Here is an 18880-nt window from a genome sequence, read left to right on the forward strand (position 1 = left end):
CACAGCTTTGTGATTCTATTTTCCACATTAAAAATATCATATTTTATTATTTTATATATTTTATATGTTATTAAAATTACCTAAAATCCTTGGAAGTAAAAAAAAAAAATGATGTGAGTTTACTGGTACATTTCCAAAATTACCAGTAATATTCCCCACTTTGCAACCCTACTGTTAACTGTTACACTGTCACTTTGTTCTTTTCATTTTACACAAGTTTTTTTTTTTCCGCTTCCAATGTAATTTTTGCAATGCCCTATTTATTTACTTCAGACATAACTCAGTGTTGTCTACTGTGTCTGTGGGTGCTGATGTTATGAGTGTTGTGTGTGTCTCTCCAGCTGATTGGAGGGCTAGCGGATGAGAAGGTGCGTTGGAGGGAGACCGTGCAGCACCTGGAGTACATGGTTAATAACGTGTCAGGAGACGTGCTGCTAGCAGCAGGATATGTGGCCTACCTGGGACCCTTTACTGTGAGTGCTGCTCTGTTGTTGTGCTACTGTTACATGTATGTGTTATGCTGTGGTATTAGTCAGAGTTTTGTCACAGTAAGTAGTGCTTTTAGGTATTTTGTGGAGAGAATGACCCATGGATGACCATTGTGTTGATTTGGTGTGCTGTCTGTATATGACCTTGTCAGGGAGAGTACCGGGCCTCCATGGCAGATGAGTGGCTGCGTGGCTTTAAAGAGCAGGGGGTGCCCCACACAGAGGAGCCCAACCTCATTAGCACTCTAGGGGACAAGGTCAAGATCCGCTCCTGGCAGGTCAGAACCCCTCACAACACTACTAGCACAGATACAACATAATATTCTATATCAGAAGACTGACCCGGGGTGTCAAATAATATAGCAATGTAAAATAATCCCAATATCCCATTGTGTGCATGTGTGTGTATAGATCACAGGGCTGCCTAAGGATAACCTGTCGGTGGAAAATGGTGTGATAACACAGTACTCTCAGCGCTGGGCTCTTTTCATCGACCCACAGGGACAGGCCAACAAGTGGGTCAAAAACATGGTGAGAATGTTCAGCGATTCCTGTGTACTGGTCTGATTCCAAACATAGTCCACAGAGGGAGCCATAGAGCTAATACTCTCATTATCCACAACCATTACTGCACAGCTTTAGATAGTATCTTTAGAAAATAGAGAGATCAAATGTCCTGCTTTACATTGTGTAAGTAAATGTTGTTTTATTTCAGCATCTGTATGTAATGAGACACCTGTATTTAAAAGGGGATATGGTCATATATTTCCTATGTACATGCAGAAGCTATTGGTTAGACATGATGGTTGAACCCTGCTTCCTTCTTCCTCTCAGGAGCGTGACAATGGATTGGACGTGATGAAGCTGAGTGACCGAGACTTCCTGCGTAGTCTGGAAAATGCCATTCGCTTCGGGAAGCCTTGCTTACTGGAGAACGTCGGAGAGGAATTAGACCCTGCTCTAGAACCCGTCCTACTGCGACAGGTCCTTGCCTAGGGCACATAACACGTCGATATGACTCAGTCAACACACAATAAAGTCAACTCATTGCAGTTGTTGCTTGTTGTTACCCTCAGACGTTCAAGCAGCAGGGCAGCACAGTTCTGAAGCTGGGAGACGCTGTCATTCCCTACCACGATGACTTCAAAATGTACATCACCACCAAGCTACCCAACCCACACTACTCCCCTGAGATCTCCACTAAGGTTACCCTCATCAACTTCACCCTGTCCCCCAGGTATTGTGCTCACCCACCTTCACTTAGACACTGGCCCCTACTCCCTGGCCGGTTGACTTCTGACCTGGTGTGTGTGTGTGTGTGTGTGGGTGTGTGTGTGTGTGTGTGTGTGTGTGTGTGTAGTGGTCTGGAGGACCAGCTGCTGGGTCGGGTGGTGGCTGAGGAGAGGCCTGACCTGGAGGAGGCTAAGAACCAGCTGATAGTGAGTAACGCTCGTATGAAGCAGGAGCTGAAGGAGATAGAAGACCAGATCCTGTTCCGCCTCAGCTCCTCAGAGGGAAACCCTGTGGACGATGAGGAACTCATACGGGTGCTGGGAGCCTCCAAGATCAAGGCCGGAGAGATCCAGGTCAGACACGGGGAGCAGTGTAACCACCACACTTCAACTTGACCCCTTTGGATTTCCCAAAATAAGGCTTTTACATGTTATTTCCAAGTGTATTTTTAACTCTGCCCCTTTGTGAAGAACATACTGTTACTGTTCAATCAACTGTTGAGTCGTTGATGTGGCACTATGACCATACAAAGGCTGATGTCATTGTCAGGCCAAAGTGATGGTGGCTGAGGAGACAGAGCGGGACATTGATGCCACTCGTCTGGAGTATGTCCCTGTGGCTGTGCGTACTCAGATTCTCTTCTTCTGCGTATCGGACCTTTCCAACGTGGACCCCATGTACCAGTACTCCCTGGAGTGGTTTTTGGGCATCTTCATGTCAGGCATTGCCAACTCCGAGAGGGCAGGTAAAGATAACTCACACACCCACATAAATGTAGACACACATACTGTATCTGTATGCATTTTAGGACAACCCTTTCACAACTGAATGCTTAACTGCTAACATCACAGCAATGCAAAAATCGTGGCCAAACACTTTTCTGTAGCATGTATCATTAAGCACCAAAGGTAGCATGAATATATCCAACCCCCTTAATAAACTCTTTTCTCATTGTGTTGGCCCTGTGTGTCCCTCCCAGACACGGTGGAGCAGAGGATCATCAACATCAATGAGTTCTTCACCTTCAGCCTGTACAGCAACGTGTGCCGCTCTCTGTTTGAGAAGCACAAGCTCATGTTCGCCTTCCTGCTGTGTGCTCGCATCATGATGAATGAGAACAAGATCGATATGGTAGGAGGAACTGGTGGTGTTTATTGTTTGGTCTGTATTGTTGTTTTTAAAGTGTATCTGTGCTCATACTCTGTTTGTGTTCCACCTGCCAGTCCGAGTGGCGGTACCTGCTGGCGGGGGGCATGCCCCAGCAGCAGCTGTCCAACCCTGCAGTGAGGTGGCTGTCTGAGCGTGCCTGGCAGGACATCTTGGGCCTCAGCGCTTTGCCCACCTTCAACAGCCTGGCAGACAGCTTCCCCAAACACATGAAGGCCTTCAAGAGGATATTTGACAGCAGCGAGCCAAACAGGTCTTCACACACACAAATACTTTCTTCCAGATTCACAGAGATGTGCTGTATACACACACGAACACAGAAGCTACATTTTTTATAAGCACAGCTAGGGTTGTCCTGATACCCATATCGCAATACCACAATACTTGATTTTCCATGTCAAAAAAGAAAACACCAAGCAGACTGAACTTTATGGTCCTATGTAAACTATTGTGTACTATAGCCAAGAAATATAGTCCTCTTCATGTTTTGTTCACTTGCCATGATACTTCTGATTATCGTGCCACTGATATTGTGCCTGCCAACCCTTCACTCTTAGAAAAAGGGTTCCAAAAGGGTTCTTCGTTTGGCTGTCCCCATAGGAGAACCCTTTTTGGTTCCATGTAGAACCATCTTTTGAAAGGAGTTCTAGATTGAACCCAAAAGGGTTCTACCTGGAACCATAAAGAGTTCTTCAAAGGGTTAGCCTATGGGGACAGCTTAAGAACGCTTTTAGGTTCTAGATAGCACCTTTTTTTCTAAGAGTGTAGACACAACACATGCTAGTTTGCAGTGTGTTAATAGATACTGCAAATTACACCTACTCTGACTGCTGGCTGGTGTCCGTGGATGTGTGCGTGTGTGTCTAGGGAGCCGGTCCCAGGGGAATGGAATACCCAACTGGACTCTTTCCAGAAGCTGTTGATACTGCGCTGCCTGAGAGCTGACCGCATGACTCACGGCCTGCAGGACTTTGTTGCTGCTCAGCTGGGCCAGCGCTTCATAGAGCCACAGGTGCTGCACTTTTGCCTTTCTGGGTAGTGAAGACATCCTAAGTTGCATTTACCTCAGTGCCACTGTCAATGCCATCTTTGGTATGTTGTTTTGCCTTGTATCCAACTCAGTGTAAACACTTTGCCACCAGGTTTATTCTAAAGCCATTTGGCTTAAATATTTACAATATAAACTCATCAGAGTTTTTCCCAATGTAGGTCACCTCATTGTTTATTTGATGTTTCTCATACCTCGTTCTGTACTGTACCTCTCTCTCCTTACTCCCTCCCTCCCTACCTCCCTCCTTCCTTCCATCCCTCCTTCCTTCCATTTCTCCCCAGGCATCAGATCTGTCTGTTGTATTTAAGGAGTCGTCCCCCTCCACGCCGCTCATCTTCGTCCTATCTCCCGGAACCGACCCTGCCGCTGACCTCTACAAGTTTGCTGACGTCATGAAGTTCTCCAAGAAGATGAGTGCCATCTCCCTGGGCCAGGGGCAGGTCAGTAGGGCCTGGGGAATGCCTGGGAAAACTCACTCCTCCCACCCACGGGACATCCCACTGGAAATTAATCCTCCCAATGAGGTCACTCTCATTTGTCATGCTAAGAAAAGCTTAGTCTCCCCACCTCAGTGATAATTACCAGTCTATTTCTAGCCAGAGGACTAGGACTCTGTGTCCTGTATGTATCCCCTTCTAAAGACGTGCTACATTCACCATCACCATGAGTGCAAGCCAGTCTGAGAAATAACTGAGACAGAATTAATCCTAGGCTCAAAATCATGATGTTTGAACCGAAGCCTTGTGATATCTACAGTATTTCACTGTCATGTTGGTATCATCTCGAGACCTCTGTGCAACTGGTCCTGTGTGTTGTGGTTGTGTGTCAGGGTCCCTGGGCTGAGGCCATGATGCACAGTGCCATGGAGAGGGGTAAGTGGGTCTTCTTCCAGAATTGTCACCTGGCACCCAGCTGGATGCCCTCCATGGAGAGACTCATTGAGAGCATTGACCCAGATAAGGTGGGCTCACCTAGAAGAACACACATCCACACAAACACACAACTGAAGCTATACAGTAAAGCGAGATGTAGAAACCTTTGTCACTCTTAAACCTGCCAACACCCTATTCACTCCTCTTCAGGTACACCGGGATTTCCGTCTGTGGCTCACCAGCCTGCCCAGCAACAAGTTCCCCGTGTCTATTCTACAGAATGGCTCTAAGATGACCATCGAGCCTCCCAGAGGCATCAAGGCCAACCTGTTGAAGACCTACCTAAGCCTGAATGATGACTTCATCACTACCTGCACCAGGGTCTGGCTCCTCTCACTCCCATACTATACTGTGTACTTCTGTATTGTGTAATTCAAGTGGAAAACTACATACCCAGACCCCTCGTCTAACGCTGTCCCCTGTTCCTCCTCTCCTCTCCAGGCTGCAGAGCTTAAGTCCCTGCTCCTGTCTCTGTGTCTGTTCCACGGTAATGCCATTGAGCGCAGAAAGTTCGGCCCACTGGGGTTCAACATCCCGTATGAGTTCACTGACGGTGACCTGCGCATCTGTATCAGCCAGCTCAAGATGTTCCTGGATGAGTACCAGGACATCCCCTATAAGGTGGGGAAGACACTCTCTCTAACTCTCTCTAACTCTCTCTCTCTCTCTCTCTCTCTCTCTCTCTCTCTCTCTCTCTTCCTTCTCTTCTAGCTTCCTTCTCTTCTAGCGTTTCCTTTAGTATTTCTCTTTTCATCTCCCCTCTCCTTCTTTATCTTTTATCTCCTCTCATTTCTTACCCTGTTATCTCCTCTCATTTCTTACCCTTTTATCTCCTCTCATTTCCTACCCTTTTATCTCTGGTTCCATTCTTTTAGCTATTCTCCACTGTCCACTATTCCTGTCTACAGTCCTAAAACGTATCTCTCTTCTCTCCCTGTAAAGCTTCACCCGTCCTTGTCCACTGTCTGACACACTGCAAATATTCCAAATTGGTTTCTATTGTCATTGAAATGTTATTCTTATTACAAATATTTGAACTATCAGCTGAAACAAATACTTCTAGCAAGATTGTGCATTTTGTATTTTTCAGTGTGTCTTTTTTTTCTGGTGCGTGTATGTGCCTGCGTTCTTTCAGTGATTGATTGTGCCGTCGTTCTCTACTCCATCTGTCCAGGTTCTGAAGTACACTGCGGGGGAGATCAACTATGGTGGTCGTGTGACCGATGACTGGGACCGCCGCTGCATCCTCAACGTGTTGGAGGACTTCTACTGTCCTGCTGTGCTCGGCACCGACTACGCCTACTCTGCCTCTGGAGTCTACAGGCAGATCGACACTGAGCTCGACATCAAGGTCAGAGAATGAGACGGTTAGTTTGGTCTGATTAAGCATTAATAAACACTGGTTAATTCCCAACCAACAACTACTAATATCCGTTTTGCTTGTCTCTCAGGGCTACCTGGCGTACATCCGTGGCCTGCCCATCAACGACACACCTGAGATCTTTGGTCTCCATGACAATGCTAACATCAGTTTTGCCCAGAACGAGGCGTTTGCCCTGCTGGGAGCCGTGGTGCAGCTCCAGCCTAAAGCAGCAGCCAGCGGGGGCAAGGCCAGAGAAGAGGTACTGTGTGTACTGTGTGTGTCCTCTCCTGTGTCTACTCTCGCTGAAACTCTACCCCAGCAAGAAACAGGTTTTGAACTTTTGTTTTGTTTATTGTCCTATCTGGGTCCATGTCAGCAGCTAGTCTTACTTATATTTGTTGCTTATACAGCTCTTACTCTAGCCTCCTTAGCTGTTAGACTTGTTGACAAAAGCTCATAGGTAATACTCAGGGTACCATTCTGTTGACATGCTAACATACAATGCCTTCAGAAAGTATTCACACCCCTTGACTTTTCCCAAATGTTGTTGTGTTACAACCTGAGTATAAAATAGATTCAATTGAGATGTTGTGTCACTGTTCTACACACAATACCCCATAATGTCAAACTGGAATTATGTTTTTAGACATTTTTTGAAATGTATAAAAAATGTACATCTGAAATTTTCTTGAGTCAATAAGTATTCAACCCCTTTTTTATGGCAAGCCTAAATAACTTCAGGAGTAAACATGTGCTTAACAAGTCACATAATAAGTTGCATGAACTCACTCTGTGTGCAATATTAGTGTTTAGCATGATGTCTGAATGATTCCCTTGATCTCTGTTACCCACACATACAATTATCTGTAAGGTTCCTCAGTTGAGCAGTGAATTTCAAACACAGATTCAACCACAATGACCAGGTAGGTTTTCCAATGCCTCGCAAAGAAGGGCACCTATTGGTAGATGGGTAAAAAAACAAAAAAACAGACATTAAATATCCCTTTGAGCATGGTGAAGTTATTAATTACACTTTGGATGGGGTATCAATACACCCAGTCACTACAAAGATGCAGGCTTCCTTCCTAACTCAGTTGTCGGAGAGGAAGGAAACCGCTCAGGGATTTCACCATAAGGCCAATGGTGACGTTAAAGCAGTTACAGAGTTTAATGGTTGTGATAGGAGAAAACTGAGGATGGATCAACAACATTTTAGTTATTCCACATTAGAGGTCGACCGATTATGATTTTTCAACGCCGATACCGATTATTGGAGGACCAAAAAAGCCGATACTGATTAATCGGCCGATCTTTTTTTTTTTTTTTTTTATGTATTTCTTTATTTGTAATGACAATTACAACAATACTGAATGAACACTTATTTTAACTTAATATAATACATCAATAAAATCAATTTAGCCTCAAATAAATAATGAAACCTGTTCAATTTGGTTTAAATAATGCAAAAACAAAGTGTTGGAGAAGAAAGTAAAAGTGCAATATGTGCCATGTAAAAAAGCTAACGTTTAAGTTCCTTGCTCAGAACATGAGAACATATGAAAGCTGGTGGTTCCTTTTAACATGAGTCTTCAATATTCCCAGGTAAGATGTTTTTAGGTTGTAGTTATTATAGGACTATTTCTCTCTATACGATTTGTATTTCATATACCTTGACTATTGGATGTTCTTATAGGCACTTTAGTATTGCCAGTGTAGCAATATAGCTTCCGTCCCTCTCCTCGCTCCTACCTGGGCTCGAACCAGGAACACATCGACAACAGCCACCCTCGAAGCAGCGTTACCCATGTAGAGGAAGGAAAAAAACTACTCCAAGTCTCTGAGCGAGTGACGTTTGAAACGCTATTAGCGCGCACCCGGCCCACTAGCTAGCCATTTCATATCGGTTACACCAGCCTAATCTTTGGAGTTGATAGGCTTGAAGTCATAAACAGCGCAAAGGGCTGCGCGAAGGGCTGCTGGCAAAACGCACGAAAGTGCTATTTTGAATGAATGCTTACGAGCTTGCTGGTGCCTACCATCGCTCAATCAGACTGCTCTATCAAATCATAGACTTAATTATAACATAATAACACAGAAACACGAGCCTTAGGTCATTAATATGGTTGAATCCGGAAACTATCATCTCGAAAAAAAAACGTTATTGCTGTTACATTGCACAACCTTCAGTGTTATGTCATAATTCCGTAAAATTCTGGCAAATTAGTTCGCAACAAGCCAGGCGGCCCAAACTGTTGCATATACCCTGACTGCGTGCAATGAACGCAAAATGACACAATTTCACCTGGTTAATATTGCCTGCTAACCTGGATTTCTTTTAGCTAAATATGCAGGTTTAAAAATATATATTTCTGTGTATTGATTTTAAGAAAGGCATTGATGTTTATGGTTAGGTACAGTCGTGCAACGATTGTGCTTTTTTCGCAAATGTGCATTTGTTAAATCATCCCCGTTTGGCGAAGTCGGCTGTCTTTGTTAGGAAGAAATAGTCTTCACAGTTCGCAACGAGCCAGGCGGCCCAAACTGCTGCATATACCCTGACTCTGTTTGCAAGAGAAGTGACACATTTTCCCTAGTTAAAAGAAATTCATGTTTGCAGGCAATATTAACTAAATATGCAGGTTTAAAAATATATACTTGTGTATTGATTTTAAGAAAGGCATTGATGTTTATGGTTGGAGCAACGTGTACCTAAGCGATTATATGCAACGCAGGACAGGCTAGATAAACTAGTAATATCATCAACCATGTGTAGTTAACTAGTGATTATGATTGATTGATTGTTTTTTATAAGATAAGTTTAATGCTAGCTAGCAACTTACCTTAGCTTCTTACTGCATTCGCGTAACCTCGTGGAGTGCAACGTAAAGCAGGTGGTTAGAGCGTTGGACTAGTTAACCGTAAGGTTGCAAGATTGAATTGCTGAGCTGACAAGGTAAAAATCTGTCGTTCTGCCCCTGAACAAGGCAGTTAACCCACTGTTCCTAGGCCGTCATTGAAAATAAGAATGTGTTCTTAACTGACTTGCCTAGTTAAATAAAGGTCTAAAAAAAAAAAAAATAATACATTTCCGATTGTTATGAAAACTTGAAATCAGCCCTAATTAATCGGCCATTCCGATTAATCGGTCGACCTCTATTCCACAATACTAACCTAAATGACAGAGTGAAAAGAAGTAAGCCTGTACATAATACAAATATTCCAAAACATCATTCTGTTTGTAATAAGGCGGTAAAGTAAAACTGCAAAAAAAAATGGCAAAGAAATGAACTTTATGTCCTGAGTATAAAGCGTTTTGTATGGGGCAAATCCAACACAACACATCACAGTACCAGTTTTCATATCTTCAAGCATCATGTTATGGGTATGCTTGTCCCATCGGCAAGGACTAGGGAGTTTTTTTTTAGGATAAAAATAAACTGAATAGAGCTAAGTATCGGCAAAATCCTGGAGGAAAACCTGGTCCAGTCTGCTTTCCAACGGCCACAGAGAGACAAATTCACCTTTCAGCAGGACAATAACCTAAAACACAACTATACACTGAAGTTGCTTACCAAGATGATATTAAATGTTCCTGAGTGGCCTAGTTACAGTTTTGACTTAAATCGGCTTGAAAATCTATGGCAAGACTTGAAAATGGCTGTCTAGCAATGATCAACAACCAACTTGACAGAGCTTGAAGAATTTTCTCAATAATAATAATGTGCAAATATTGTACAATCCAGGTGTGCAAAGCCCATAGAGACTTAACCAGAAAGACTTACCCAGAAATTGCTGCCAAAGGTGATTCTAAAATGTATTGACTCCGGTTGTGAATACTTACTGTATGTAAATGCGATTTTTCTGTATTTCATTTTCAATACATTTGCAAAAATTTATAAAAACTTGTTTTCACTTTGTCATTATGGGGTATTGTGTGTAGATAGGTGAGGAAAAACACATTTCATCCATTTTGAATTCAGGCTTTAATTAACGCAACAAAATGTGGAATAAGTCAAGGGGTATGAATACTTTCTAAATGCACAGTACCTTCAGAAAGTGTGGGGGGGTTGTGTTGAGTGATTGTGTGTTGTAAGTTTGAAGGAATTCAGGCTGGGCTGGTAATGGATCTTGTTTCTTTCCCTGTAGATCGTAGAGGAGATAGTGGCAGGCATTGTTGAGAAGGTCCCCCAGCCTATCAGTGTTCAGGAGGTGATGACTAAGTACCCAGTCCAGTATGAGGAGTCCATGAACACAGTCCTGATCCAGGAGGTCATCAGGTAACCTAGTCCTGTCATAAACCACTGCTGAAGTCCCTAACATTCTGTCTAGTGCCATATCTGTTTCTCCTACCATTAACTTCAAGACAGTTCCAGTTACCATCACAATATTCCATATCAGAGAGCTCTTCTATAGTCAACATTCTCCTGAGAATCTCATTCTTTCTCTTATCCCTCTCCGCCCACCCTTCTCTCTCAGGTATAACCGGTTGTTAGTGGTCATATCCCAGAGCCTCAGTGATATTGTGAAGGCTCTGAAGGGCTTAGTGGTGATGTCATCAGAACTGGAGCTTATGGCCAACAGCCTATTCATCAACAAAGTCCCTGACATGTGGCAGGCCAAGGTATTTACTGGAACATATACATGAACATATTTAGAGTTACATTATTGTAGTCCTCTATGCTGAGGGACCTCAGTTAATATCAATTTGAACCTAGTATCTAGGTGTGTGGCAATAATAAACTATGTAAGCATGTGAAAATTTAGTGTGTGGACTGTGTTGGGCCTAACCTAGTAGGTAATATACCCCTAAAGAATATATAGTTTACCCACTATGAAATATAATATGCACACACAGTATTGAAATACACACCAATTAGATATCCCTTGAACTATGCAAAAGAATAATCACAAACAACCGATGGTTATAAATTATTATTAAAAGGAAAACATGTCAATTCAGTTTCAATAAACAACGCAAGTTAAAAACATGGTATACACCTACAGTTATCAACCCCTTTTGAATCACTAAATCAATCACAGCTACTGTATATACACACTCATGTAATTAGTACAGATCTGGTACCAGAGTTTAGTTCAACACCTCAGAGCGCTCATAGATACTTTAAATGAGGATCCCCTTCAACACAATAAAAGAAACACGAAAAAATGCAAAGTCACAAATAGACTCACGAATCGTTCTAAACTTTACTGCCACGTCACCGAGGCGCAGCGTGCAAATGGAAACCACTAGTCAACGGACCTGTGGCTATCCAAAATAGATGCAATCAAGGAGTCAATGGAAGATTGGCGCACATTCCACAAATCTGATCTAAAAAAGTGAATATTCGTCAAATCCGTCATGATTTATGTATTGTAACAGGACTACAATGTGCTTACTTAAGTCCGATTTGGCTGTTTTCGCTGTATGACATGTAGAAGTTAACCCTTTTCAGATTTAAAAGTAGTGACTGGTAAATGCTAACTCCCGTTTATATAAGCTGGTTAGCATATCTAGCTTACATAAATCGTTGATGGTAGTCAAACTCGTGTTCAACTGTAATGCAGTTGATTGGTAACCATGACATGAACATGTGTTAGGGATGACATCTATACAAGCATTATACTCAGATTTTTACCTCAACATAGTGTGAAATACACATATAAACAATAGCCTAAATATAGACAAACTTTGCTGGGGGGCAATAGAGCCCCACAGTGGAGGTGTCATAATACCCATAAAACCTAGCGGTCAAATAAGGAAATGGTTACAATCGTTTTTCCACCATTCAGTTTTCCCATAGGGAATTTTATAAACACTTAAAATAAGGGCTGTGTTTTGTGTACGCCTACCCTGGCGTGACGTTTTTTAATAACCATGTAAATCTCTCGGACAAGGTGACTTTTATAAATATATTCGGCTCTATTAACTCTCAGATTCAAAAATGCTAATTAGCATCAAAGTAGATATCATGCAAGACTACAAATCCCTGCAAGCTCCTGCAAATCATATCTAGCAGATACCTTTGCTAACAGGTATTGTGTCAATTTAAAACTTGCCCAAGACAGTTCACAGAATTATCCATTTAAAGAAATGTAGGCAATTTATGAATTCCTAAATTTAGCTAACATTAGATAGTTAATCCAGAGATTCTTACCTTTGCCTCGATTCGGCAGTCTTGTCCAGATCGTCATGACATTTGTAGTTCTTTGATAGCCACATTAGTAGCTAATTAGCATTTCGTTTTTGGGGGGTAAATACAGGCGAATATATTGATAAAAGTCACCTTGTCCTAGAAAGACTTACACGGTTATCAAAATGTCATGTCAGGGTAAGCCTACACGAAACACAGCCCTTAAAAACCCCTATGGGAAAAACTGATTGGAACCATTTCCTTGTTTGACCGCTAGATTTAATGGGTATTATGACTCATACTGTGGTACTCTATGAGGAGGTTCAGAATCTTTCCCCCATGGCTGTTTCCCCCAGCCCTTTCCATGGTAATTCCATTGTTTTGGTCAAGTTCGATTGACCTCTTTACCGCATCTATGAAACACACTGAAATCACTCTACACTTTTCCTTTTGTGAAAACCCCCACGGGACCACTCAAACTATGAATTCCTCTCTCTTTTACCACGATCGTTGTAACGCAGTCTCTCAGCATAGCGGTCGAGAGGCAGAAAGAACAGCCTGTTGATGACAGTTGATCGTCTCAGTCCGAGAAAGTAGAAGCAACAATTCCCTCACTGAGCTCACTGTGATCGGGGATCCTCAACTAAATGTTCATCATTTCTACTACATTTATTTTCCCTCGTGAGCGAGGTACACATTTTTAAACTGCTTGAAACAACTAGTTACAAACGTTGATAGTTTGTAGTTTTTGTGAGCGGACCAAGTCATTTGGTGTCACTCTAAAGTGGAAAGGTGGAATAAACAAGTCCAGAGTAGGTTTTCTTGATTCAACACAGTTCTCTATTGAGGGATTTCTGACAATACAAACACTCCAACACAGTCAATGAGAATCTCCAAAGGAACAACATACATCTTCTTTAGATGACACAGGATCACATTACGATTATCTTCAAACTATAACAACAATCACATATTCGTCACCGTCTTAATGGATCTTCTTGGATAGCACCTCGCTCTCCGTAGCCATTCTCCAGAGATAGTTTATCTTCCTCCCTTCTTGCTGGTTCCATCCTCTCTCTTGTAGGGGAAAGAGAATATCTCATTAGTACCGTCAGCTGTGCTTAATTGACTCTGGTTACCTGGTCTCACATGCCTTGTTGGGCTACTATCCGTGAGCCCAGCCGGCCCTCTGGTGGTCCTTCCACATTTTCTTGAGTCCTCTCTCTTCTCTCTCATGTGTCGCACTGTTGACTAACTGGTCCATCTCCCAAATATGTCCCACAAGCAACAATGTCAGCACACAGTAAATAATTCTGTCCGTGCTAAAAAAACAACAAAGTCACCAGGGTTACATTATGTTCTGTAGTTTTGCCTTAAATGTATTGGTATTTAACCTTTATTTAACTGGGCAAGTCAGTTAAGAACAAATTCTTATTTACAATGATGTCCTATCCCAGCCAAACATGGACAACGCTGGGCCAATTGTGCGCCATTCTATGGGACTCCCAATTACAGCCGAATGTGATGCAGCCTGGATTCGAACCAGGGACTACAGTGAACCCTCTTGCGCCTTAGACCGCTGCACAACTCAGGAGCCCAATTCGTTATTCGTTTTACAATACATTGTTTCATCTGTATACCGGTGTCTGATTCCTGTTCATTTAAGAACCCCATTGAAATGTGTACATGTCATTAAGTATTCCCTCTGTCTCTCCCTGTCTTCCACCAGGCCTACCCCTCTTTGAAACCCCTGGCCTCCTGGGTGTCTGACCTGCTCCAGAGGATCAAGTTCTTACATGGCTGGATCTCTGACGGTGTCCCACCTGTCTTCTGGATCAGTGGCTTCTTCTTCCCCCAGGCCTTCCTCACAGGAACACTGCAGAACTTTGCCCGCCGCTCCGTGGTCTCCATAGATACCATCGGCTTTGACTTCAGGGTGAGATAGCAGCACACTCTCATTCCCTTCCTCCCTTCCCTCCTCCCCAAATGAGAATTTATTTCATATTGGAGGTTACATTTATCGTGAGCAATTAACCCTGTTGGGAAATGGATTACTTGTTTTGATTGGGTATTACTTGGCCGATTTCTACGTTGGAAGTTTTTGATGACATCCTTGAACTTAATGACATCTGTGCCTTCTCCTTTATGTCCCATCCCAGGTGATGAGGGAGTCTGCCTCTGCGCTGAAGGAGAGGCCTGAGATGGGTTGCTACATCCACGGCTTGTTCCTGGAGGGGGCGCGCTGGGACGCCAAGGTAGGCCGGCTCACTGAGTCCCGGCCCAAAGAGCTCTACACTGAGATGGCTGTCATCTGGATGGTTCCTGAGCCCAACCGCAAACCACCCACTTCAGGAGTTTACATCTGCCCCATCTACAAGACCCTCACACGCGCCGGTCAGTGCCTGAGCAATACAACAGGCCAATACTGCACCTACTGTATACACTCATGTACAAGGATCTGGCTCCAACAGTGTTTGTGTGTGTGCTGGTGTTTGATTGCATATCCTTATATTAGTGTGTCTGTCTGTGTAATAGTGTATTAGCCCGTGTGCTTTTTTTAGGTGGTTTATTACATGCCCAAAATAGACCCGGTGTCTAATAACGAAATGCTTCATACTGTAGCTATGCATTTTCCATCGTCAGCTTCCAGGGACTATTACAGTTTGTTGACAGATGAGATCACCATGATTTACCTTAATCAACATAAAATGGAGTACAGTAGTTTGAGTCTGGTCCTGACTGCAGCTCCGTGTTTCCTCTATAGGAACTCTGTCTACGACGGGTCACTCTACTAACTACGTGATCGCTGTGGAGCTGCCCACACACACCACCCAGAGATACTGGATCAAACAGGGAGTTGCCCTCATCTGTGCACTGGACTACTAAACACAATCAACACACACACACAGTTTCTCTTTCCCTTACTACATACACAACAAAAACATCAAAATCAAACAAACTGGACTTTCCTGGCAGGATGCACATTTTAACTGAGGGGGAATGTTTCTATGTTTCTACAGTGCCTTCAGAAAGTATTCATACCCCTTGACTTATTCCACATTTTGTTGTGTTACTGCCTGAATTCAAAATTGATTAAATTGACATTTTGTCTCACCCATCTACACACAATACCCCATAACGACAAAGTGAAAACATGTTTTTAGACATTTTTGAAAATGTATTGAAAATGAAATACAGATATCTCAGTTACATAAGTATTCACACCCCTGAGTCAGTACTTTGTAGAAGCATTTTTGGCAGCGATTACAGCTATGAGTCTTTCTGGGTAAGTCTCTTAAGAGCCTTTCACACTGGGATAGTGCAACATTTTCCCATGATTTTTTTCAACGTTCTTCAAGCTCTGTCAAATTGTTGATCATTGCTAAACAATCATTTTCAGGTCTTTTCATAGATTTTTAAGTAGATTTAAATCAAAACTGTAAGTCAGCCACTCAGGAACATTCACTGTCTTCTTAGTAAGCAACTCCAGTGTAGATTTGTCCTTGTGTTTTAGGTTATTGATCTGCTGAATGGTGAATTCATCTCCCATTGTCTGGTGGAAGGAAAGCAGACTGAGGCTGGTTTTCCTCTAGGATTTTGCCTGTGCTTAGCCATTCCATTTATTTTTTATCCTGTAAAACTCCCCAGTCCTTAATGATTACAAGCATACCCTTAACATAATGCAGCTACCAATATGGAGAGTATAACTCAATAATGTGTTGTATTGGATTTGCCTCAAAGTTAATTGCTTTGACACATTTTTTTCCATTATTACTTTAATGCCTTGTTGCAAACAGGATGCATGTTTTGGAATATTTTAACAGGATGCATGTTTTGGAATTTTTTATTCTGTACAGGCTACCTTCTTTGCACTTTTTTAATTAGGTTAGTATTGTGGAGGACCTACAATGTTGTTGATCCATCCTCAGTTTTCTCCTTTCACAGCCATTAAACTCTAACTGTTTTAAGTCACCATTGGCCTCATCGTGAAATCCCTGAGCGGTTTCCTTCCTCTCCGGCAACTGAGTTAGGAAGGAAGCCTGTATCTTTGTAGTGACTGGGTGTATTGATACGCCTTCCAAAGTGTAATTCATAACTTTACTATCCTCAAAGGGATATTCAATGTCTGCATTTTTTTTACCCATCTATCAATAGGTGTCCTTCTTTGCGAGGCATTGGAAAACCTCCCTGGTCTTTGTGATTGAATCTGTGTTTTAAATCCACTGCTCGACTTAGGGACCTTACAGATAATTGTATGTGTGGGGTACAGAGATGATGTAGTCATTCATAAATCATTTTAAACAATATTATTGCACACAGAGTGAGTCCATGCAACTTATTATGTGACTTTTCAAGCACCTTTTTATTCCTGAATTTATTTAGGCTTACCATAACAAAGGGATTGAATATTTATTGCCTCAAGACATTTCAGCTTTTCATTTTAAATGAATTAGTAAAAATGTCAAAAAACATAATTACACTATGACATTATGGGGTATTGTGTGTAAGCCAGTGACAAAAAAATCAACATTGAATTCATTTTAAATTCAGGCTGTAACACAAATGTGGAAAAAGTCAACAGGTGTGAATACTTTCTGAAGGCATTGTACATTGCCAACCGCAGTGAAGTTTATTTTAGTTGTGCTATTTTGGAAGAGGAGAGCAATAAAGCAGTTTCCTCCACTATAATCCGATAATATTTAAACTGATGAACCAGTAAATCACACCGTTTATTCAATGTACTTTAAGACTGTATGCAAAGTTTAGTTCAGTCTATATTTAGTCTCTCTGCAATAAATGATATTCTCTCAGATGTCAGAATAAGCTATACCGTCATACTATTTATGTTGGATTACGTGTTTAAAATGACTGCCAGAATGACAGTTTAGCTAAGCAGGTGATGTGGCCTGCTTCCCCTTTCAAGGATGTCCATCCCTCTCTCTTTACCCCCACCCTTCTCTCTATATATCTGTTTCTCTCTCCCTCTCTCTTGATCATCAGTTTTTTCCTTGCCACTCATTCATTTTTGCATTTGGGGAGGGTTTAAGCCTGGGTTATATTATTAAGCACTTTGTATTCAAATCACTCACCTGGGATGTCCTTCAAAATGTTGACACACTTGTGCATGCTTGAAGGAGAGTTTGTTTAAAAGCAGATACATTTAAAAACACAAATTACCATCTACTCTGACAGATTGCAGTTAGTCTAGGGTATATATATTTTTTATTTAATTCCATTCAACTCTACCCTGTCGGGCCTAGCTGTCCTAGTACAGACTACTAGTTATTTGCCGACAAATGTACTGCTCCTTTAAGAGAAAGCCTGTTGAGAAATGACTTGAGTAGAGGGTAATGCTTACGGAAACTCCCCCAGTCATTAGCCCATGTGACAAAAGGACGTTGGAAAGTTACGAGGCCAGTTTCACCGAAGGCATCTGACCAGAATTCCCAATTTTCTACTCTAGCCTATTCAAATGTGGACATGTTTATTGTGGATTTTTTTACCCTGTGGATATGCAGGATTATTGTATTGAACTTGAATTGAATAATTGATTGAAGAAGATCAATAGGCTGCTGTTGTGTATATACCGTAAAGTATTTTCCATTTTATGTTTTCATTTTAGAAAAGTTTTAGTACAAAACCTTTTTAATCGTGGGACTATTGACTCTTAGGCTATTGTCTTTTCAATGTTTTAAACATCCCGAGGCACACAGGAACTGGCCAAGAGAAAGTGAACACCGAATGCGTGCCCTTAGCGGTGTCAAGGAGTCATTTCTGCTTAGGGTAAATTACGGACAATTGCGTCATTTCACTTTCAAAATCATATTAGCCTTTTGAGGTCTTTTTTTTTTTTAGAGCCTAGGTGACCACTCACAGACACATTTGTGTGACCATGCTACAAAATGGTAATGGTAAGGAGCAACCTTCTGAATCGCCGAAGGCTGAGCCAGAACTTGACACCCCATCAGAACCTCAAACCGAACCAGACTCCACTGACAACGCGGCGCCGGCTGCACAGGAAGACACGAATTCCACGCAATTCCCTATGCCCGTTTACCCAAAATTGGAGATAAAGCGTAACGCGGTGACAGACGAGTATAAGATCTCCAGTCAGGTCCTTGGGTTGGGGATCAATGGGAAGGTTCTGGAATGCACCAATAAGAAGACTGGGGAGAAGTGCGCACTGAAGGTAATATCACCTAGCCTGTTGCTCAGAGTTTGAGTCCCGATGCCATTTGGTGGTATTGGGATCTTGCATAATATATCCCTAGTCTTGATCAAATCAGCTAGAAAAACTAAGAACTTTGACCTTCTGAGTATTATTTTTATCAGATTTCTCTGCCTCTACAAACTAATGACATTGTGCATACGTCTTCTATTGAGGAAAAGCAAGGAAAGGCCATGATGGTGTAATAGCACAGCAATTAACGTGTGTTTGTGTGTGGTGTACCACTATCCGTGTGTGTGTAATGGATCTTCTACGTATCTATGTGTTTTACGGTGTGCATGTGCTG

At 42.2% G+C, this 18880-nt stretch overlaps 2 protein-coding genes across 7 annotated transcripts in view; both read left to right on the plus strand.

Moving 5' to 3' along the window:
* Positions 1-15493, plus strand: part of dnah1 (dynein, axonemal, heavy chain 1) — a 55588-nt gene extending 40095 nt beyond the window's left edge. For 4 of the 6 annotated variants that reach the window (XM_029774907.1, XM_029774911.1, XM_029774910.1 and 1 more), the window contains 20 exons: positions 342-473; positions 641-766; positions 900-1019; positions 1323-1472; positions 1565-2074; positions 2271-2466; positions 2701-2852; positions 2945-3141; positions 3756-3900; positions 4221-4379; positions 4769-4900; positions 5022-5192; positions 5313-5492; positions 6046-6222; positions 6323-6493; positions 10381-10511; positions 10711-10855; positions 14095-14301; positions 14525-14759; positions 15130-15493. In XM_029774907.1, the coding sequence (XP_029630767.1) occupies positions 342-473; positions 641-766; positions 900-1019; positions 1323-1472; positions 1565-2074; positions 2271-2466; positions 2701-2852; positions 2945-3141; positions 3756-3900; positions 4221-4379; positions 4769-4900; positions 5022-5192; positions 5313-5492; positions 6046-6222; positions 6323-6493; positions 10381-10511; positions 10711-10855; positions 14095-14301; positions 14525-14759; positions 15130-15251 (3558 nt within the window). In that variant the 3' untranslated portion in view covers positions 15252-15493. Of the gene's footprint in view, positions 1-341; positions 474-640; positions 767-899; positions 1020-1322; positions 1473-1564; positions 2075-2270; positions 2467-2700; positions 2853-2944; positions 3142-3755; positions 3901-4220; positions 4380-4768; positions 4901-5021; positions 5193-5312; positions 5493-6045; positions 6239-6322; positions 6494-10380; positions 10512-10710; positions 10856-14094; positions 14302-14524; positions 14760-15129 lie in introns of those variants that run through there. The other 2 variants (XM_029774909.1, XM_029774912.1) reach the window with 2 other exon arrangements.
* A 2235-nt stretch (positions 15494-17728) lies between these two features.
* LOC115207630 (MAP kinase-activated protein kinase 3) overlaps positions 17729-18880 on the plus strand; it is a 44193-nt gene continuing 43041 nt past the window's right edge. Inside the window, exon 1 of the mRNA XM_029774914.1 lies at positions 17729-18555. Coding sequence (XP_029630774.1) covers positions 18259-18555 — 297 coding nt within the window. The 5' untranslated portion in view covers positions 17729-18258. The remainder of the gene's footprint in view (positions 18556-18880) is intronic.

This window comes from Salmo trutta, chromosome 14, assembly GCF_901001165.1.
Source record: "Salmo trutta chromosome 14, fSalTru1.1, whole genome shotgun sequence".
Lineage (NCBI taxonomy): Eukaryota > Metazoa > Chordata > Actinopteri > Salmoniformes > Salmonidae > Salmo > Salmo trutta.